This window comes from Notothenia rossii, assembly GCF_949606895.1.
Source record: "Notothenia rossii genome assembly, contig: scaffold_431, whole genome shotgun sequence".
Lineage (NCBI taxonomy): Eukaryota > Metazoa > Chordata > Actinopteri > Perciformes > Nototheniidae > Notothenia > Notothenia rossii.
In genome coordinates this window covers 1-22,148 of record NW_027639743.1, presented here as the reverse complement: position 1 = coordinate 22,148, position 22,148 = coordinate 1, and the positions used below count along the sequence as shown (strand labels likewise).

At 39.8% G+C, this 22,148-nt stretch overlaps 2 protein-coding genes and 1 long non-coding RNA gene across 5 annotated transcripts; all 3 read left to right on the top strand.

Annotated features, from left to right (window-relative positions):
- Positions 1-77: 77 nt before the first annotated feature.
- On the top strand, positions 78-7,578 carry LOC307027449 (E3 ubiquitin-protein ligase TRIM21-like). Of its 2 annotated transcripts, none has more exons than XM_079695698.1 (3): positions 78-262; positions 4,078-4,320; positions 4,897-7,578. In XM_079695698.1, the coding sequence occupies exons 2-3, from the start codon at positions 4,080-4,082 to the stop codon at positions 6,381-6,383; spliced, it is 1,728 nt and encodes a 575-aa protein (XP_079551824.1). In that variant the 5' UTR covers positions 78-262; positions 4,078-4,079; the 3' UTR covers positions 6,384-7,578. The 2 variants fall into 2 exon arrangements, with proteins under 2 accessions (XP_079551824.1, XP_079551823.1); XM_079695697.1 differs by having other exon boundaries at positions 4,894-7,578.
- Positions 7,579-7,695: 117 nt separating this feature from the next.
- On the top strand, positions 7,696-19,503 carry LOC307027452. The gene is made up of 2 exons (XR_013804639.1): positions 7,696-7,867; positions 19,467-19,503. It is a non-coding gene; the product is annotated as an uncharacterized lncRNA (long non-coding RNA).
- LOC307027451 (E3 ubiquitin-protein ligase TRIM47-like) lies at positions 12,851-19,314 on the top strand. Of its 2 annotated transcripts, none has more exons than XM_079695702.1 (3): positions 12,851-13,010; positions 17,050-17,292; positions 17,840-19,314. In XM_079695702.1, the coding sequence occupies exons 2-3, from the start codon at positions 17,052-17,054 to the stop codon at positions 18,721-18,723; spliced, it is 1,125 nt and encodes a 374-aa protein (XP_079551828.1). In that variant the 5' UTR covers positions 12,851-13,010; positions 17,050-17,051; the 3' UTR covers positions 18,724-19,314. The 2 variants fall into 2 exon arrangements, with proteins under 2 accessions (XP_079551828.1, XP_079551827.1); XM_079695701.1 differs by having other exon boundaries at positions 17,837-19,314.
- Positions 19,504-22,148: the final 2,645 nt, after the last annotated feature.

Sequence of the window (22,148 nt, the reverse complement as noted above, 5' to 3'; positions counted from 1 at the left end):
ATTTAAAAAAAAAGTAGTGAAAACATAATATGAATGAATGAATGGTCCTCATTAAGGTAGAAGTACAGGCATAAACACACACACAGGAACTAACTGCTTCAAGAAATAAAGCTGTCATCTGATTGCTCAAGCGTCAAAACGTCATCGGTAACTAGGTCACCGTCAAACCATACAAATAATGTTCCTTTGAGTTTCATTTTCAGCAACGACACGGAGGGAAGCTGTCATGTGAAGGTGATTTTCCACAGTTACTAATAAACAGGTAAGCTTTGACTTTGTTACCTCTTCTCACGCTTTACGTATACTTTTATTGGATTTGAACTATTAACCCTTATGATGTGTTCGACCCGTTTCAAGTTAAAATTATATAATAACTACGGTCTAGTTTTTTTTTATCGGAACAAGGCTTCATGATATCCTCCACAACAGCTATATAAACACTACACAACTGATTTTGACAATTTTAGCGAAGTCTGAAGGTCTCTAAAAAAAAGTATAATTTGTTGTTGGGGTCTGGGGAGACCCAGCAAAATTGCTGTTGGTGACTCGAGGTCAAGTTTGGCCCAATCAAAATTAATCTTTGACGTTATGTGGTGTAATGTGTTTTGGGGCCATAAAATAAAAATAACAACAGGATTGTACGGTTATGAATGTATAATAAGTTAGTTATGATGTAGTTAAAACAATATTGGATGATAGTCATTTATTTGAGTGTTTTGGACTGAGATAAATCATGGGTCAAAATTGACCCGCGAACACCATGAACAGCAACAGCTTTCGAACACAACGCAAAGGTTAAGCTGCAGCAGAGGTTCAAAGGAAAGGCAAGGCAAGTTTATTTATAAAGCACATTTCAACACAAGGCAATTCAAAATGCTTTACAAAAATGAAAGACATTAACAGCTAAAGAAACATATTATTAAATGACATTTAAAAACACTCATTTAAAAGCAAAGATAATAAAACATGGAAAGCACAGGTACATGAATTCAAGTCACACTGCAGTGTGAGAAACACACATCTGAAATGTTTAGGTCTGACTCTCAATCATCACTCACTTTTTATCAGAAATAGTTTTCTTTGACCTCCCTTTCTTTCTACTTTCTTGTTTGACTCATCCTTTAGTTATTTTGAGTGTTTCATGCTAATCAAACGCCCCTTTGGAAAATTCTAATCTCACCCCATACCTTTTAGTTAAGTGTACCTTGTCTTTCTAGAACTTTTTTGGTATCCTCCGCGAACCAGGGGCTTGAAACCAAAACGGCACACGTAGGGGACTTTAACCCCAATAATGACTTTAACTACCTACGAGGGGACTTTAACCCTTACAATAGAGTATCAATTAAAAGCAGCGGCAAAAATAGAAGTCTTCATGCTGGATTTAAAAGTAGTCAGAGTTGCAGCGGACCTGCAGGTTTCTGGGAGTTTGTTCCAGATATTTGGAGCATAATAACTGATCTTCTCCATGTTTAGTTCTGACTCTGGGGACAGAAAGCAGACCTGAAAACCTGAGAGATCTGGAGGGCTCATAATGTAGCAGGAGATCAGAATAAACCTTTCAAAGCTTTATAAACCCGCAGCAGTATTTTTGAAATAAACTCTTTGACACACAGGAAGCCAGTGTAAAGACTTCAGAACAGGACTGATCCACTTTCTTAGTGTTAGTGAGGACTCGACCAGCAGCGTTCTGAATCAGCTGCAGTTTTCTAATAGATCTTTTAGTGAGACCTGTAAAGACAGGTTTTATATGTCATGCATAGTAGTGTATATAATATCTCAATACAAAACGTAGGTCCAGCTCCTCCAACAATGAAACATAAATATATATCAGGGTGTCCGCGGGGTCTTAAAAAGTATTAAAAGTTGATAAATCAATGTAGCGAAAATTAAGGCTATTAAAAAGTATTAAACGGCATTTTCCAAGGTATTAAGAAGGTTCACAGCAACGACAACATGAAACACCCTTTAATTTACTGAAACGACATGTCAGGAAACCCCACAAGGCGGCCCCATGCATAGCGCGCCGTAAAATGCGGCTTATTATTTTAAGTTTCGTTGCCTTGCTCCGGGGGGGACTAAACGACTACGGTAACGGGTAGACCGGCATACGCAACGCTCTGGGGGTCCAACGTCCCCGTGTGTGCCCTATATGATCATTTTCTGATAACGATGAAAGAGCCCGCCTCCCTCTCCCAACGTCTCCTGCTGCTGCTGGGCTGTCAGAAGAGGGTGGGGAAAGGAGAGGCAGTCACCGTTTATTAAATATTATTATATTATTATACAGAGAACAGAGTCGTTATCAATTTGTTTTAAAACTCAATAAATAACAAAGAAGACCTCTGACCGGCACTTTTCTAATTTTGTACGGAAGATTTAAACTTTAACGGATATGTTGACCGGCGGAACATTTTTTTAACGGAAACTGCCGCACGGTCCCCTCGTTCCTTGGAAGAGGTGGAGAGGTGGGTGTTTTTCATCTGCTGGTGGACTACCTGAGAGATACAGCAGGAGAACACGCCGTCCACCGCGGAGAATAACAGAAGGGCAACCATGGCAACCATGCTCCGGGGTCTTCTTCGCTGCTTTTGGTGTATTTCGGGCGGCAGCAGCGCCACTTACAGGCCTGACATATGTACTACATCGTTTCCAGCATTTCCAGCGGTCTCGTGTGAACGGACACGTTAATGAATCGAATGCGTGTGTATGCGTTTTACCGTGTGGGGCTGGGGTCTAAGCCAAACTATATCCGGTCACAGAGATCTGCTATTTTAAAGTAAAGTCAACACATATAGACCCTAAATATATTCTATATTAAGAACGAGAACAGTCTTAACATATATATCCTTTTTTGTAAACATATGACAAATGTGTGAGGGTGATGACGTCAGAGCATCGTCCTATGTGCCAGGGCTTAGCCCCGGATAGCCCCAGCCCAATTTAACCCCTGGGTATTTGTGAGGGAGCTCCTATATGGCATTACCCCGCTGAAGCTCACCAAAGTTTAACATATTTCATAGTTCAAAGTTTTGTCAATTGTTTTGTTTATTGGTCAAATACTGGTTTCTAATGGTTTCTGAGGAGTTTTACTGGAATGAAAGAGCACAGAGTCTACAGAAGCAACAAAGCAGCATACTGCAATAAACCTGACCTTCACAGAGAGGTTGAAGTTCATGTGGAGAGGAGGCTTCAGTAGTCTGTCTGCACTCTGTTTAGTTTTGCTGTCTTACAATCAATATAGTTAATGTGAGGCAAAGTGTGTCGCCAATGTAACCGGTTAGAACTCAAAGTTGCAATGAGGTCTTAAAATGCATGGAAAGGGTCTTAAAAAAGGTCTTAAAAGGTATTAAATTTGACTTCAGGATTCCTGCATATACCCTGTGTATATATAAGACATACAAAAACAATAAAAATAGTTTGATAGAATGTTGCTAGGATTAGGGCCACAAAAATGTTGTTGTTCAAAAAAAAGAGTCAGAATTGCTACATTTACTTAAAGCTCACCTATTATGCTATATTTGAACAATATATTATAGGGCTATATCAATACAAAACATGTCTCTGAAGTGTTTTGCTCAAAATACCAAACAGATCATTTCTCTCTCTCAGGTTTACCACAAGGTGAGTTCATTTTTATTTCCTGCTTCTTCACACATAATCTCTCCAGTACAGGTTAGCTCTGAGTGTTAGCGATGCTAATGTAAACAAAGACCATATTACTTCCAAAACATGTCGCGCATGTTTCTGATAGCAACGTTTCTGATTGGCCCGTCAGCCCGTGGCTGTAAAGCCCGCCCACATTTTTAGTAATGTCGTCATTGCGCAGCAAATCTGGATCAACTCTGTTGTTCCCCCGTTTTTAGAGATGTGGGTACGGAGGAAAAGAGAGACGGTTTTTTTTTTCGGACACTATTGTGAGTCTCCTGAGACACCGGGGACACAGATTTATGTATAAAAGACATCAAAAAGTGCATTTTGCATGATAGGTGACCTTTAATTAAAAAATGTCAAACGACGTTGCAGTGCGGTCATTGGAACGTTAAGAAGTACCTAACCCCTCTCCTCTGTCTTTCCCTGCAGAAATGGCCTCTGCAAACATTTCAGAGGAGTTTCTGTGCTCCATCTGTTTGGATGTTTTCACAGAGCCTGTTTCCACTCCCTGTGGACACAACTACTGCCGGGCCTGCATCAGCCGCTACTGGAGCTCCAGGGACATCATCCAGTGTCCGCTGTGCCAAGAAACCTTCCGGACAGCCCCCAAACTGAGAGTCAACACTGCGTTCAGAGACATGTTGGAGATTTCCAAGAAGACCAAACAAGCAGGTGACTCAAATTCCCCAAATGTTCTGAATTTGTATTTTACAAAGAATTTCATTTTGTTTTGGATTTTTTTCATCTAGAATAAAAAACAAAATTAAATGTATTCATTGCCTTGGATTTAAAGATCATAGTATTTTGATGAAGGTATGTTTTCCTGTTTTAAAATAATGTTATGTTTTAATACTGAACCCATTTTAAAGAAATGTTTTGGTAATGTAACCAATATATATATATATAATTTAATTTTTAAGAAAATGTAGTGATCATTATTGAAAAAGTAATGTTTTGGATCGGAATAATTTTACTTTATTTGGAAAACATGTCCAGTGTTTAAAGGACCGCAGTTAAAAAAAGAAAAGTGAAAAACTTAAATAATAATAATAAAAAGGTCCTTGATATTCTTTTTCAAATCATCACATTCTGAAATGTCTTCATTTCCAGATTCAGCAGGCAGACAGGAGGACTTATAATGTCAATAATTTAATCAAGGAATATATACTGACAGGTACAGACAGACAGACAGTGCTGAATGAAAAATGTATGCAAAAAAAAAAACAGACTTTAATTTTCCAAAAGCAGGTGAGGATGGAGGATCCCCGGCTGGGCCTGGAGAAGTGCCCTGTGACCTCTGCGAGGGGAATAGGAAACGTAAGGCTGTGAAATCCTGCCTGGTTTGTTCGGCCTCTTACTGCGTTGCTCACCTGAAGCCCCATCGCACCGTGCAGAAGTTAAAGTGGCACCAGCTGATCAACCCCGTGGATTCCCTCGAGGAAAGGGTCTGCATGAAGCACAACAAAGTGATGGAGTCTTTCTGCAAGAGAGACCAGTGCTGCCTTTGTCCCGCGTGCCTGAAGGAAGACCATGTGGGGCATGACGTCGTCTCTTTGGAGGAAGAGTTTAAGGCGAGGAAAACTTTTCTGCAGCGTTCAAAAACATCTATGGGCAACGCTATAACAGATAAATGCAACACGGTTATAAGGGTGGAAAACTTGATGATGGAAAGTAGGCAGGAGGTGGAGGAAACTAAGGTGGAAGCGAACCAGGCCTTCGATGGTTTGGTTGCCGCGATTCTCAGTAAAAGAGCAAAGCTGATGGAGGTTTTGGAGGAGAAGCAGGAAGCTGCAGAGCAAAGGGATAAAGCACTAAAGAGACAGCTCTGGCTGGAGATCGCAGAACTCCGTGAGACGAGTCTGAAGATGGAAGAGGTTTTAAAGACAGAGGACGAATTTGGACTCCTGCAGAACCTACCATCCATCCCCTCTGCAACACACACAAGGCATTGCTATACAGAACACAAAAGTCTCCTGCAAGCAGAGGAAGTCTTGAGAGCGGTGGTTAAAATCGAGGAGACGCTCAACAAACACTTAGACAAGATTATCAGAGAGGTCATTCATGTGGATACGGAAGAGGAGGCCTTTGAAGAACAGCAAACCCCGTTTGACGATGAACTTGGTAAGATCCAGGAGCAACATGCAGTAAAAGTGACTTTGGATCCCAACACAGCTCACCCGTCCCTTATCGTCTCTGAGGACGCGACACAAGTTTGGGATGGAGTCTTCAAGAGGAAGAGGATCAGCGACAACCCTAAAAGGTTCGACTCGCTCCATTTCGTCCTTGGGAATGAGGGGTTTTCCTCCGGGAAAATCTACTACGAAGTATCCCTTGAAGGACTGACTGGATGGGAAGTGGGAGTGGTGAGAGAGTCCATCAACAGGAAAGGTGTCGACTTGTCTCTTACTCCAGAAAACGGATGGTGGACGTTGGGGTTGTATTGGGGACGATGCCAGGCTAACTCCAATCCTCCGGTCCACTTGCCTTTGATTAAAACGCCCCAGAAGGTCGGGGTGTTTGTGGATTTAGAAGAACGGTTCGTCTCTTTCTACAATGTGGACACGAGGGCTCAGATCTACTCGTTTACACGGTGCGTCTTTGAAGGTGCATCATTTCTGAGGAAAATACTAGTGATTGGGACGAGGCCCAGGATCTACCCTTTGTTCCGACCCAGCGCTGAGAAAGGGAGCGCTCCTTTACGGATCACTGATGTCAGATACACAAAAAGAAAGTAGAGCGTCCTACTCAAGACCCTGGGGGTTTGTTATGATGGCGGAGGATTTTAAGATGAGATGACCCTTTTTATTTGATATGTGGACGTTGCAGCACCACTGCAATTGTAAAGTAGAATAAAGTACTGAATGGATATTTGTGTATTTCTAAAATTATTAATTTCCAGGTTAAAACAAAAACAGACAAAACAACAACTTCATATTAAGGAAGAAATGCACATATGGCAAAACATAATAATTACATGTATATGCTAATACTACCTTAAATATTGTGATCATTATTACTTTCTATAGTTTCCTATTTCTACGATATGTCGCTCACCTTTATTGTGACTCTATTGAAATGTTCATATTTTAAAATTTTGCTGTTTATTTTGGGATTTTATTAAGACTGTACTTTATTCAATGTGTAATGCCTAAACACACTTCTCATGTAACACAGATAACTCATTGTACATTTTGATTTACTCTATTGTTTTGCTTTCTGATGCTGTGTTGGTGATTTCTGAGCAATCTCTGAAGGAATCATTTATTTTGGGGTTTATTAAGTTATATATTATCTTAAAGAATAATCAATAATGTTCCTCAGCTAACTTGTATTTGGCTTCTTTAGTCATACTCGTGTTTGGGTATCATTTGTCATTTTCTTCGGCTGTTAAGATTCACTTTTAATTGTTATATCAAAATAAAATATAGTTGTAATTAGAGATGTCCCGATCCGATCACGTGATCGGGGATCGGAGCCGATCACGTGATTTTCAAAAGATCGGAATCGGGAGAAAAAAAATCGGGGATCGGGATTTTTTTTTTAAAAATGTTTTTTTTTTTTTATTTTGTATTCAATGTTACAAAACAAAAATGACCATGTTCAAGTCTTTAAGTCATCCTGAGGCCTTAGTTTTGGTTTCAAATGACAGAATATCATGTATGTGTTGCTTCTTTGGGGCTTGTTTTCATAGACCTGCTTATTTCTCTCAAATCTGGCAACAGAGTGGGCGCAGTGTCTAATTGTAGCAGTAAGCTAACGAGTACTGAAAGCTTTATTTTGTTTTGATCCAATGCTGCACAACTGAACTGATCCAATGCTGCTGTGAAAGAAAGAAGCTATATCCATGTTGGATAGAATATCCAATTTAAATAAAAAAATAACCTTAAGGGACAACTTGAATGCTTTTTTTCTTTTTTTTCTCTTAACGCATTGCATAAAGATCGGATCGGGAAAAATCGGTATCGGCAAATTGTCAAAATCAAATGATCGGAATCGGATCGGGAGCAAAAAAAGGTGATCGGGACATCCCTAGTTGTAATGATATATTTCTTTTCTGAAGTGGTTGCAGTGTTTGCCTTTGGTCACTTGAGGGCAGTGCACACACAGTAATGGTATTCTGCTAAACCCTAATAATAAACAAATACACAAGTTAATGTGCACAAAACAGGAGATACATATTATTATTCAAAAGACAATCATTTTAATGTCTTCATACAAGGTGGGTTATATTAAGTGTCCACAAGCAAAACACAACATTACCAGAAATAAATGTGGTGTGGTGTTGTGTGTGAGCCTCTCTCTCTCTCTCTCTCCCTAATTTAATTCAGTTTGTGTCACTGACGCTCTGCTGACTTATACAAATACAAATTAAAAGATTTTAAAAAAGTAAGTAATGATAGGCTACATATTGTTCTCACATTTCCCATACATTTCCATTTTCTTTTTAAATGTAAAAAATGTAATTTGCTTGAAAATGTAAAAAAAAATGCTTTTTCTCTAAATTAAAAAATTGCATATATTTTTTCTAATATTGTCATTCATTTAAATAATAGAAAATCAATAAATTGAATACAAATTCTAAATGTAATGTCGTGAGTGTAAAACAAAAAATTACGGCCGTATTCAATTCAATAACATTCTAAAATATTATTTAATAGTTGTATTTATTAATAATAAATAACATTTGATAATTATGTAATTCAATTTGGATTTCAATAATGCCTTGGATACAACTTTAATGACTGTATTAAAAAAAAAGGTTAAAAAAAAGGTAAGGCAAGGCAAGTTTATTTATATAGCACCTTTCAACACAAGGCAATTCAAAGTGCTTTACAAAAAATTAAAGACATGAAGAAAATGGCATTTAAAATCAGTCATTAAAAAGAAAAGTTAATAAAAATAAACATTAAAAAAAAAAAAACATGGATAAAAGTTACAGTGCAGTTTAAGATATGAATAGTTCAATTAAAAGCAGCGACAAAAAGAAAAGTCTTCAGCCTGGATTTAAAAGTAGTCTTCGTTGCAGCGGACCTGCAGGTTTCTGGGAGTTTGTTCCAGATATTTGGAGCATAATAACTGAACGCTGCTTCTCCATGTTTAGTTCTGACTCTGGGGACAGAAAGCTGACCAGTCCCTGAAGACCTGAGAGATCTGGATGGTTCATCATTTAGCAGGACGTCAGAAATAAATAGCTATGGTAATTTATTTTGTTGTTCTTCATTATCTGAGCCAGTGGTAGCGTGTAGACGTTAAAGAGAAGAGGCCCCAAGATGGAGCCTTGAGGTACCCCACATGTCATATTTGTCAACTCAGATGTGTAGTTACCTATAGAGACAACGTTTTTTCTGTCCTTTAAGTAGGATTCAAACCAATGTAGAACTGTTTCTGAAAGTCCCACCCAGTTTTCCAGTCGGTCGAGTAATATGTTGTGGTAGACAGTGTCAAACGCAGCACTGAGATCTAATAATACTAACACTGAAGTTCTGCCACTGTCTGTGTTTAAGTGGATGTTTTTAAGTAGTAGTAAGTAGTGAAAACATTATACATTCCTAAAAATTTGAAATTAATTTTCCAAATATATACTTTTTAAGTATTATAATGTGTTGTTTATTGTCTTGAATATAAATCATTGTATTTTTTTTTTTATTCAGGGAATTTTGGATTTAAAATGTTTTATTTAACAAATACATTTGACATGAATTTAAACGTTATGACACTTTTTGGATAGAATTTAAATAATGTTATTTTTTGGAAAACAATACAAATAAATAATTTCATTTATAACCAATATTGTATTTTGTTAAGATAAATGATATTAAAAACAATTGGAAAAAAATCAACATCTTGAATGGTCCAACTCTTCCATGATTTCCCAAATAGACCTGAAGATGAAGTTGGTCCTCATTAAGGTAGAAGCACAGGTATTACATTACATTGCATTACATTGCATTTAGCTGATGCTTTTATCCAAAGCCACTTACAATAAGTGCATTCGACCAAGAAGATACAACCTTTAAGAAAACAGAATCATATAAGTACATCAGGTTTCATAGAGCCAAACATTTCAAGTGCTACTCAACTGGCTTTAGATAAGCCAGCCCTTTATTAGTATATAAGTGCTTTGTTAGTAATTCTATCTCTCAAAGTGGAGTCCAAAGAGATGAGTTTTCAGTCTGAAGAAGATGTGTACGTTTTCTGCTGTCCTGATTTCAATGCGGAGCTCATTCCACCATTTTGGAGCCAGGATAGCAAACCCACGTGTTTCTGCTGATGGGAACTTGGGTCCCCCTCGCAGTGCGGGTGCAGCGAGCTGTTTGGCTGATGCAGAGCGGAGTGCACGTGCTGGGGTGTACGGTTTAACCATGTCCTGGATGTAGGAAGGGCCAGATCCATTCACAGCATGGTACGCAAGTACCAGTGTCTTGAAGTGGATTCTAGCAGTTACTGGAAGCCAGTGAAGGGAGCGGAGGAGCGGCGTGGTGTGGGAACATTTAGGAAGGTTGAAGACCAGACGAGCCGCTGCATTCTGGGTGAGCTGTAGAGGTCGGATGGCACATACAGGTAGACCAGCCAGGAGGGAGTTGTAGTAGTCTAGGCGTCTGGCATTCGGAAAACAAAGAGTGGAACAGGCGAGCAAGTGTGCGTCAGATGGTACTTGCGTAAACGTGGGTTTGCTATCCTGGCTCCAAAATGGTGGAATGAGCTCCCCATTGAAATAAGAACTTATATGATTCTGTTTTCTTCAAGGTTGTATCTTCCTGGTCGAATGCACTTATTGTAAGTCGCTTTGGATAAAAGCGTCAGCTAAATGTAATGTAATGTAAAGAGGCCCCGCCTTACATTTTCCGCCACAGATTTGAGGAAATTGGTCCGTGCGCAAAGCATTGTGGGGATTTTAAGACCGCGGAGTCTACACATTTGCAGCCTCAAAATGTCTCCAAACGAAGTAAACCGGGCTCGGTAGAATTCCAAGTATGCTTGAGATTGGAACAGTCCTTCGGCGGCAATCGATGACGTAGTATGCTTGAAATAGTGGCTCTGGAGCAGCTTTACTCGAGATTGCGTTACTTTTATAATTCAGTAATCACACTACAGTTACTAACATTGCCCCGACACGCGTTACTTTATTACTTTTATAAAATAATCACACTCACTGACAGACAAGAGGGGTTTCCGCCGCAGGTTTGTATACATGTAGGCCTACGTAATCTGCGCGATTTGCGCGTCCACATCTCCACGTGCAGTGCTGCATAAACATGGCTGAGTCTTTTCATCTGGAAACTTCCTCAAAGGGCCGCTCGCTCTCTTTTCTTGATCGCCCTCTCACAGGTGAACAGTTCAATGTCCCGCTTCATTGTAGGAATTTTGCCATGTCTCCATTTCAGTTTGACCATCTCTGTTACTAATTTATGGAAAACTAAATAAATAAGTAATTAGATACCTTACCGTTACTGCGCTCATAAAGAATGATAAGAATAAGAATAATGCGTCTTGAACTGGTTTCATTAATTAGTGTCTTTACGTTTCTCAGACTGTTAGCTTGTTGTGGTAGGCTGGTAGCCTATTTTATTAAAGAGCAAATCAAAATTAAGACTTGTGTTATGTCTTCCTTAATGTAATAGTAATTGGGGGTGCAAGTGGAGTCTCGCAGAGGCAAAACTGTGGCGCGCTTACACTGTAGGTGCGCTGCAGTCTGCGTGATCTGCCTGTAGGGAGGGGCGGGCCGGCCCTGCGAGTAAAGTAAAGAGTAAAGTAACGAGTAGTGTAATATATTACTTTTTTTAAAAGTAATATGTAATATATTACTTTTTTTTAGTAACGACCCCATCTCTGCTTGCTTCAGAAGCTTGGCAAGAATCCTTCCTGGCATTCGGAAAACGAAGAGTGGAACTGGCGAGCAAGTGTGCAGGTGTGCGTCATATGAGAGGCCCCGCCTTACATTTTCCGCCACAGATTTGGGGAAATTGGTCTGTGCGCAAAGCATTGTGGGGATTTGAAGGACGCGAAGTCTACCCATGTGCAGCCTCGAAATTTCCCCCAAACCAAGGACCTCGGTGGAATTCCAAGTATGCTGGACATTGGAACGGTCCTGCTGCGCCACTTGATGACGTAGGATCCTTGAAATATTGGCTTGGAAGCCAGAATCCTCGAGATTGAGAAACGGCCAGTGCTTCGAAGCTTGCTTCAAATCACGTGACCTATGACGTCCGAAGCAGCAACTGCTTCATTGCCTGAATGAATCACTTGACTGGTTCACGGTCCAATCACGCGATTCAATGCATTGCCTCGTCTCGATTCTGACAGGTGACAGGTTGGAACAGTTTTGAATTTGAGTGCTTCGATCCTTTATAACCGGTTGAGTTGTTGTTGGTATTGCATTTGAATTGGATCATTATAGAGCAAGCCATGAGGAGAGATAGGTCGTTCTGGCTCGGGAAACACTTCAAAATGTGGAAAAGTTGTGAACAAAAATTACAATTATGAGTATTAAAAAAAAGAATAGATAGCCCAGTGGATAGAGCCGGCGGCCTGCACAAGGCGAGATCCTCCACGCAACTGGTTTGAATCCTGGAATGGAAGAACTTTTAATCATTGCCCGCTTTCCAACTTTAATACTATAACTGATAAAAGGCCCTCTCCGGCCCAAAAAATCCCTTTGGAAAAATACAAAATAAAAATAATAATTACCTCAATAAAGATCTTTGAGTGTTCCCCATCCCACATAATCACCACCTGCCATAATTATACAAGCACACCCAACCAATGCCACATTTCCAGCACTCTCTTCTCAATAACCCAATTCACACAATTATCAATCTTTAATTGCAAATAGAACATGATATTCAGTCTTAGTGTGTGTGCATCGAATATTTGTCAAGGCAAAGATACGTTAAACCCACTGCAGCCTTGCACTTCGCCAGGAGAGGTCGCTGTAACTGAAGCCTCGAGAAATGAACCTATTTTCGAAACAATTGTCCAAGTGGTTCGATGTTTCATTCAAAGCTTAATTTGCCATCACTAGCTTGTCTTCGTCGCCGGCAGCTCTATCCGCTGCGAACGACACCCGCCCCCAAAATAGTACCGAGTCACATAGCGTCCTCCAACCTCGATTCACATTTCTCCACTGCCTTTTGTCTCTCAGCTGTGAGTCGTCTCTCAGCTGTGAGTCTCTCAGCTGATTAACACACCTGTTCCCAGTTCAGTTAATCAGTGCCCATGCAGGCGCGTTCACACCACACAAATAATGTTACTTTGAGTTTCATTTTCAGCGACGATTTAGAGAATTGCGTTACACGGAGGGTAGCTCTCTCGTGAAGGTGATTTTCCACCGAGACAAAACAACAACAGTTACTAATAAACAGGTAAGCTTTGACTTCGTTACCTCTTCTCACGCTTTACGTAACTTTGATTGGATTTGAACTATTAAGCTGCAGCAGAGGTTCAGAAGTTGAAATGCAAGGCAAGGCAAGTTTATTTATACAGCACCTTTCAACACAAGGCAATTCAAAGTGCTTTACAAAAATGAAAAACATTAAGAAACATATTATTAAATGACATTTAAAAACACATTTTAAAGCACAGGTAGGCTACATGAGTTAAAGTCACACTGCAGTGTGAGAAACACACATCTGAAATGTTTAGGTCTGACTCTCAATCAAGGCTCACTTTTTAGCAGAAATAGTTTTCTTTGACTTCACTTTCTTTTTACTTTCTTGTTTAACTTATCCTTTAGTTATTTCAAGTGTTTCATGCTAAACGAACCCCCCTTTCGAAAATTCTAATCTGACCCCATAGTAACTTTTTTTTGTTTTTGCCGAAACTATTCCTCTTTTTTAAATGTACTTTCGTTAAGTTGAATGAGTCTTGTCCAGGACTTTTTAGGTGTCCTCCGCGAACCATGGTCTTGAAACCAAAACGGCAGACATTGGGGACTTTAACCGGTCTACGAGGGGACTTTAACCATACAAATAATAAACCTGAATATATCAATTAAAAGCAGCGGCAAAAATAAAAGTCTTCATCCTGGATTTAAAAGTAGTCAGAGTTGCAGCGGACCTGCAGGTTTCTGGGAGTTTGTTCCAGATATTTGGAGCATAATAACTGATCTTCTCCATGTTTAGTTCTGACTCTAGGGATAGAAAGCAGACCTGAGAGATCTGGATGGCTCATAATGTAGCAGGAGATCAGAATAAACCTTTCAAAGCTTTATAAACCCGCAGCAGTATTTTGAAATAAACTCTTTGACACACAGGAAGTCAGTGTAAAGACTTCAGAACAGGACTGATCCACTTTCTTAGTGTTAGTGAGGACTCGAGCAGCAGCGTTCTGAATCAGCTGCAGTTTTCTAATAAATGTTTTAGTGAGACTTGTAAAGACAGGTTTTATATATCATACACAGCAGTGTAGATATCTCAATACAAAAAGTAGGTCCAGCTCCTCCAACAATGCTATATATATATATATATATACACAAATAGTTCGAGAGAATGTTGCCAGACTTTCCACCATGGACTTTCAGACCATTTGCTCCTGTGGGTAATGTCCACAGTAATGACTCTTACATGTCTAATATGTGTAATTGTAAAGTGTCAGAATTGCTACTTAAAGCTCATGCTATATTTGAAGAATATTATAGGGCCATATCAATACAAAACATGTGTCTGAAGTGTTTTGCTCAAAATACCAGATAATTTGTCTCAGATTTACCACAAGGTGAGTTTCTTTTTATTTCCTGCTTCTTCACACACATCCTCTCCAGTACAGGTTAGCTCTGAGTGTTAGCGATGCTAATGTAAACAAAGACCATATTACTTCCAAAACAGTCGGGCATTGTTTCTGATAGCAACGTTTCTGATTGGCCCGTGCAGGGTCCACATTTCAGATATTACGTCATATCGGACGCAAATCTGGATCAGCTCCGTTGTTCCCCCGTTTTTAGAGATTTGGGTACGGAGGAAAAGAGAGGGTTTTGTTTTCTGACACTTCGTGAGTCTCCTGAAACACCGGGGACTATGGCTGCACGATATTGGAAAAAACTGACATTGCGATTTATTTATTTTCTTTCCCCTGCGATATATATTGCGATATGAAAACATACAGGAATTGAAGAAAAGACAGTTTTTTCCCCACGCAAACCATCCTTTCTTGAACCTTAATGATATACAATTGATATTTTTATACCGGAAGAAGGTTTTTAGTCACGGACGTCTGGATCTTAAAGGTCCCATGTCATGCTTTTCTGGTTATTCCCCGTCCCCTTGTGTGTTATGAAGGTTTTTATGCATGTAAACGGTCTGCAGAGTCACAAACCCTCAAAGTACACCCTGTAGCGAGTAAAACTCTAACACAGAAAATAACTCTCCAAAACGCCTCGTTGGAGATACATCACTGTTCATTTGATTCTTCCGGGTACGCATGATGTCAACCTTACCCAGAACGAAATGGACCAATCTGCAGAGCCGTTACGTTAAGCCCCCGCTGATTGGTCCAAATTGACCAATCCACGGACTTCCTCACACACACTCAGTGCAGGCAGCTCTGCTGATCTCTCCTCCCTGGCTGCATGCTGATAACAGACAGTTGGGATCGCGGTGAAATTCTCTCTGCAGACCCATTCTCTCTGCAGACCCATTCTCTCTGCAGACCCATTCTCTCTGCAGACCCATTCTCACAGCGTCTATCAACCTTTTTCTTACTCAATATCAAGCCACACTTATTGTTTTTACTTCGGCTGTGACTTTGTGTGTGCTCAGGGTGAGTTTGGCTGTGTTTCTAGACCCTCCAGAAAAACGCGATTCTGCGATCGCAGAATTTACCGCATAATCAGCAAAATGGCGCAGATTTTTAAAAAGCCGCATATTTATCAAAAGGCCGCATAATCCCCGCATTTTTCCACACAAAGTTAAGAAGAAAAAAAAGTTAACTCGTCTTGACGTGACGTCCTCAGCTCGCGCATCACAGAATGTAAACAACAATGTATAGAGCTCATTTACCAACGAACATTTCTACTAAAGACCGGGCAAAAAGTGGGGGGAAACTATTCTGCACCCCGTGCAACTGTGTGTTGCAGCATAAGAGAAAATCGACGGTGACGACCCACTTTGATTCATTCAAACATTCGAAAATGCTTTCTGCTGCTGCGGACAAGAAAGCCATTCAACTCACGTTCACCGAGGCATCAACCTCCAAAACCCTTTCGAGGGCTACAAGAAACGAAGTGAGTAGCATACAAGATTGAAGCTGGTCAGATAACGAACGAGTAAATGAAAACAGAATGAGGCGGAGAAGTGTGTGTATCTGTGGGGGGGGGGGGGGGGGTGGTGCGTGTGTGAGATTAAAATAGCCCAATTGCTTTTACAATAAATAACATTTGAATGTGTTTAATTGAATAGTAAAAGGGTTTAACGTTAGTGGCAGGTTGTGTGTGAGAGAGAATAAATAAGACAGCCCAATATTTATTTATTTTTTATTCTTTTCCCCCGCATATTTCGCAACTTTCCGCATATTTCCTAACTTCCCGCAATTTCACCGCATAAAATCACATAAAACCCCGCAGTTTTAATCGCATAATCAAGGAATTTAGCCCGCATAATCAAGGATTTTTGCCCGCGTTTTTCTGGGGGGTCTATGTTTCGCTGTCGCTAAACAAGGAAACCACACCTCCTCGGAGCTCGGCGCGATTCACAACGTCCCGACCAATCAGAGCACACTGTGCTCACAGGGAGGGTGGGGGCTGGAGCTATTGGAGCTACAACGAGCCGTTAAAGGCAGAGTGAAATTCAGTGAATAGTTGTAGTTTACAGAGATGCTGTATGAGAAACCAAAGTGATTTTGGAACATTGAACAATATAAATCTATTCTAGTAGACCTCAACAATGGAATTATGATCAGTAGAAATGGCCATGACATGGGACCTTTTAAGTTACCATGGCAACAAGCTGAGCTAGCTCGGTTAGCAGTGCCGAACTGCCCTGGAGAAACGCATGAAACTACTTTATTCAGTGTTTTTACCTTTAATCACGGGGTCCGTTTGCTTTGGAGAGTTGATTGTGATTGGTGGTTTGCTGTCACTCACTCAAGTACACCTGACATGAGAGCTGCGCAAGTTTTCCTTTTGTAGCAAGCAGCAAAATAATTGTAACATGACTTGTTTGAGTTAATTTGCCTACTTAATATCGCAAGTCCTACACATTTTATTTTTTTTATTGAAAAAATAAAATAAAAAATATTGCGCATATCGCGATTATCGACACGATACATCGTGCAGCCCTACCGGGGACACATATTTTTTTTTTCATAAATGGACGTTTAAGTAAAAAATATCAAACGACGTTGCAGTGCGGTCATTGGAACGTTAAGAAGCACCTAGCCAGAAACCCTCTCTTCTGTCTTTCTCTGCAGAAATGGCCTCTGCAAACATTTCAGAGGAGTTTCTGTGCTCCATCTGTTTGGATGTTTTCAAGATGCCTGTTTCCACTCCCTGTGGACACAACTACTGCCGGGCCTGCATCAGCCGCTACTGGAGCTCCAGGGACATCATCCAGTGTCCGCTGTGCAAAGAAACCTTCCGGACAGCCCCCAAACTGAAAGTCAACACCGCGTTCAGAGACGTGTTGGAGATTCTCAAGAAGACCAAACAAGCAGGTGACTCAAATTCCCAAAATGTTCAGAATTTGTATTTTACAAAGAATTTAATTTGTTTTTGGAATTATTTTTGCCTACAAGTTTTTTTTTTAAATGTATTTATTAACTTGGATTTAAAGATTATAGTATTTTGATAAAGGTATGTTTTCCTGTTTTAACATATTGTTATGTTTTAATACTGAACCCATTCTAAAGAAATATATATATATATATAATTTTATTTTTAAGAAAATGTAGTGATCATTATTGAAAAATGTATGTTTTGGATCTGGATAAATGTTACTTTGTTTGGAAAACATGTCCTAATTGTGTTTTTAAAAGGATCGCAGTAAAAATAATAAAAAGGTCTTCCAAAAAGGTCCTTGATATTCTTTTTCAAATCATCACATTCTGAAATGTCTTCATTTCCAGATTCAGCAGGCAGACAGGAGGACTTATAATGTCAATAATGTAATCAAGGAATATATACTGACAGGTACAGACGGACAGAAAGTGCTGAATGAAAAATGTATTCGAAACATTTTTCATTTTAATTTTCCAAAAGCAGGTGAGGATGGAGGATCCCCGGCTGGGCCTGAACACGTGCCCTGTGACCTCTGCGAGGGGAATAGGAAACGTAAGGCTGTGAAATCCTGCCTGGTTTGTTCGGCCTCTTACTGCGTCGCTCACCTGAAGCCCCATCGCACCGTGCAGAAGTTAAAGTGGCACCAGCTGATCAACCCTGTGGATTCCCTCGAGGAAAGGGTCTGCAGGAAGCACAACAAAGTGATGGAGTCTTTCTGCAAGAGAGACCAGTGCTGCCTTTGTCCCGCGTGCCTGAAGGAAGACCATGTGGGGCATGACGTCGTCTCTTTGGAGGAAGAGTTTAAGGCGAGGAAAACGGTGTTGCAGCGTTCAAAAACGCCTATTGACAACGCCATATCAGATAAATGCAACACGGTTATAAGGGTGGAAAACTGGATGATGGAAAGTAGGCAGGAGGTGGAGGAAACTAAGGTGGAAGCGAACCAGGCCTTCGATGGTTTAGTTGCCGCAATCCTCAGTAAAAGAGCTAAGCTGATGGAGGTTTTGGAGGAGAAGCAGGAAGCCGCAGAGCAAAGGGATAAAGCACTAAAGAGACAGCTCTGGCTGGAGATCGCAGAACTCCGTGAGACGAGTCTGAAGATGGAAGAAGTTTTAAAAACAGAGGACGAATTTGGACTCTTGCAGAACCTACCATCCATCCCCTCTGCAACAAACACAAGGCATCGTTATACAGAACGCAAAAGTCTCCTGCAAGTAGAGGAGGTCTTGAGAGCGGTGGCTAAAATCGAGGAGACGCTCAACGAACACTTAGACAAGATTATCAGAGAGGTCATTGAGGGGGATACGGAAGAGGAGGCCTTAGAACAGCAAACCGTGTTTGACGATGAACCTTGGAGGCGCAGTTAACCTTTCCCTTGAAGTACGGAAGGATCTCCAAGAGCAAGTGTAAAGTACTGAATGGATAGTTTTGTATTTCAGGTTAAAACAGAAAAAACAACTTTATATTAAGGAATACCTGCACAAATGGCAAAATATCATCATTATTTCTATGTGCAAATAATACTGTAAATATTGTTACTTTCTATAGCTTCCTATTTCTACGACATGTCGCTCACCTTTATTGTGACTCTATTGAAATGTTTATATTTTAAAATGTGCTGTTTATTTTTGGGATTTTATTAAGACTGTACTTTATTCAATGTGTAATGCCTAAACACACTTCTCATGTAACACATAACTCATTGTACACTTTGATTTACTCTATTGTTTTGCTTTCTGATGCTGTGTTGGTGATTTCTGAGCAATCTCTAAAGGAATCATTTATTTTGGGGTTTATTAAGTTATATATTATCCTAAAGAATAATCAATAATGTTCCTCAGCTAACTTGTATTTGGCTTCTTTAGTCATACTCGTGTTTGGGTATCGTTTGCCATTTTCTTCGGATGTTAAGATTCACTTTTAATTGTTATATCAAAATAAAATATAGTTGTAATATATTTGTTTTCTGAAATGTATGCAGTTTTTGTCTTTGGTCACTTGAGGGCAGTGCACACACAGTAATGGTATTCTGCTAAAGTTAATGTGCACAAAACAGGAGATAAATATTATTATTATTCAAAAGACAGTCATTTTAATGTCTTCATACAAGGTGGGTTATATTTAGTTTCCACTCAATTTGCTGGAGGTAAGAATGACATTACCAAAAAGCACTTAAAAGAGGTTTCTTCATAAAAATGTGTTCCTTTTTATTGGATTGCACTTTGTAAATTTGTTTTAGAGGTCTCGTATGAATAAAGTTAATTAAAATAATACAGAATTGCTGAATTGCTTGGAGTTGACACACGATATCTAAGGTTTTTGAACACGTTTTGGGGATACAGGTGATGAATTGTGACATTAGTATGATATAAGGTAGCATAATGATTTACATACTTTACAGCAATATAACAGAATAGAGTATAATTTAAATATTTAAACTACATTTGAGTATAAAATAGGCTACAGTAGTATAATACAGTATATTGTAAAATAGTATAATATATATAGACTGTCAATAAACATGCTTTTTATGACTTAAAAATATACAGGTGACATAACTGAGCAGACTTTGGGTCATTTTGCCCCAAACAAACATGGCAGTCTTATGTCGCAATCGAAGGTCACACTCACACTTGCTTCTGATTGGTCAAGACACCATAGCGCCCGCCCTCCCCTTGCTCCTATGGGCCTATCGCTGCTCTGAACCCTCCTCCTGCCTGTCACTCCAACTTCCTGCAGCCAATCAGGTGCCTTTGTCCTTTTCACATTATATTCCGCCGGGCACCGTGCTGAAGCTGAAACCTCCAACATGTCGGCTGTGTTCCCCATGTGTTTGCGGACGACTAGGGGCCTCCTGAGGCTCAGGAACCGGGTAGAAGGTGCCTCTTCCCCGGCTGTGCTGGACCTGGTCCGGACCCTCTCAACGGACAAGCCTCCAGCCGGGAATAGCAGTGCTACGGGCGGATTGGCTCAGGCTATTTTACAAACGAAGCTCCAGCAGCAGAATCAGGTGGGGACAGATAACCTACTTATGTGCGCTCGATTTGGTTACCGGCGTGGCGGGCGGGGATAGCGTTAACATTACATCAAATGCAACCCCGCCCACATGAGATGCCCGTGTAAATTAAATCGAAGCCACTTCTCTGACATTTCTAGCTTGTAGGTTAGGCTAAAAAGCTATTTTACATCTTAATATGTGTCTTATATTCAACAAATGACCAACTGTAATGGTTTAATACTCTTGTGTTATTTGTCACGATTAAATGCCAACTCTATTAATGTAATAATTCGACTGCATTTTACGTGTTTTCTGAATGAATGAATCTGCTATTAGGGTTGCTAACAGGTTAGCATCTTAATAGCATGCGTTTTTACAGGTGTATTCCTCTGTAACACATGTTAGAGACACGTTAGCTTAACAGGCTTTACTTGTGACTGTGTGTTACATTTACCAACAGACTAATGAGTTAAAAATAAAGCTGTCTTACACTGGTTAGCTGTAAGAGTTAGCATCATGTTAGCCTTATCTCTATAGCTCACTGACATCATTAGGGCTAGTTTTAGCTCCTCAAAGACACTCATATTAAACTATCTGTCCTTGATAGAGCTCCATGTTATCTGTAAATCAGCAGCTGCTAGATGAACTGTGATGACAGCCAAGGTTTGTTTGGTTTGAAGGTCATAACAGACCCCCACCCTCTTTTCTCCCCTGTCTTCCCCGCCTGTACTTCTTATGAGACCCACCCGGAAACCCACAAATCTGCAGCACACTGACCACATGTGACTGAAAGACAGATTATTTGGGTAAAATGTCAAATAAATGACAAAAACAATGACTTGCACCACAGTTCAGAAGTTTGTCATCAGCTGATAGCTTCTTCTTCCCTTCAGTAATGTCTATTTTAGCATAAGAAACTGTAATTCAGATATTTAATGAGGTATGTTTAATATATGACCCCAACATAAGACAAATGAACCCCTTTTATGTCCCCACACTGTCGCATAACAGTTGACAGTCTTAATTGTTTACCCAATTAATCAGATTATATGCATTAATGATGATTACCTTTTTTTCAAAGCTTCAATAGTCAACCCTACAGTGTTGTGGCAATATGTTCAAGGTATTGGGTCAAACACATTGTGATATTTCATCTACTTTAGCCCTTTTTTCAAGACATCGCTCTATTCTTGGGGACATTTGATTGGATATTTTGTATTTAACTATTTATAGGCCAAAAGGTTAATTCATTGGTTAATCCCAAAATAACCAAGAGATTACTATCTAAGGAAATCAATTAATATTAAAAACCCCTAATATCAATGATGAGGTGATGCTTGATATCATCGGACCAAAAGTAATATTCTTCTTGCATCACCGCAGCTCCGTGTTACATAAACAAAGACAACAAGTCAACATTTGAAACAGCATGTAACTTGTAAAATTCAATATATTCAACATACATTTGGTCTTGACTTGAACTGTGTTTGATTTAGGAATTAGCATGTAATCTGGTACTGTTTACCACAAATTTCAGGCTAAAACACACACACACACACACACACACACACACACACACACACACACACACACACACACACACACACACACACACACACACACACACACACACGCATACACTATGAAATATCCAGAAAAAATGATAATACACTCTAATATACTAATCTACTAAACATATAATCATAGTGTAGTATAAACATTACAAAACATTGGCGCAGTAGCTTGAAATGAAAAGTAAAATAAATCCTGTGAGGTAGCGTTAGTCGCGTGCAC

Bases quoted from the DNA above. Each gene is read 5' to 3' on its own strand.
- LOC307027449 (XM_079695697.1), top strand. From the start codon at position 4,080: ATGGCCTCTGCAAACATTTCAGAGGAGTTTCTGTGCTCCATCTGTTTG. The intron at 4,321-4,893 runs GTGACTCAAATT...ATTTTCCAAAAG, and splicing joins CAAGAAGACCAAACAAGCAG to CAGGTGAGGATGGAGGATCC.
- LOC307027451 (XM_079695701.1), top strand. From the start codon at position 17,052: ATGGCCTCTGCAAACATTTCAGAGGAGTTTCTGTGCTCCATCTGTTTG. The intron at 17,293-17,836 runs GTGACTCAAATT...ATTTTCCAAAAG, and splicing joins CAAGAAGACCAAACAAGCAG to CAGGTGAGGATGGAGGATCC.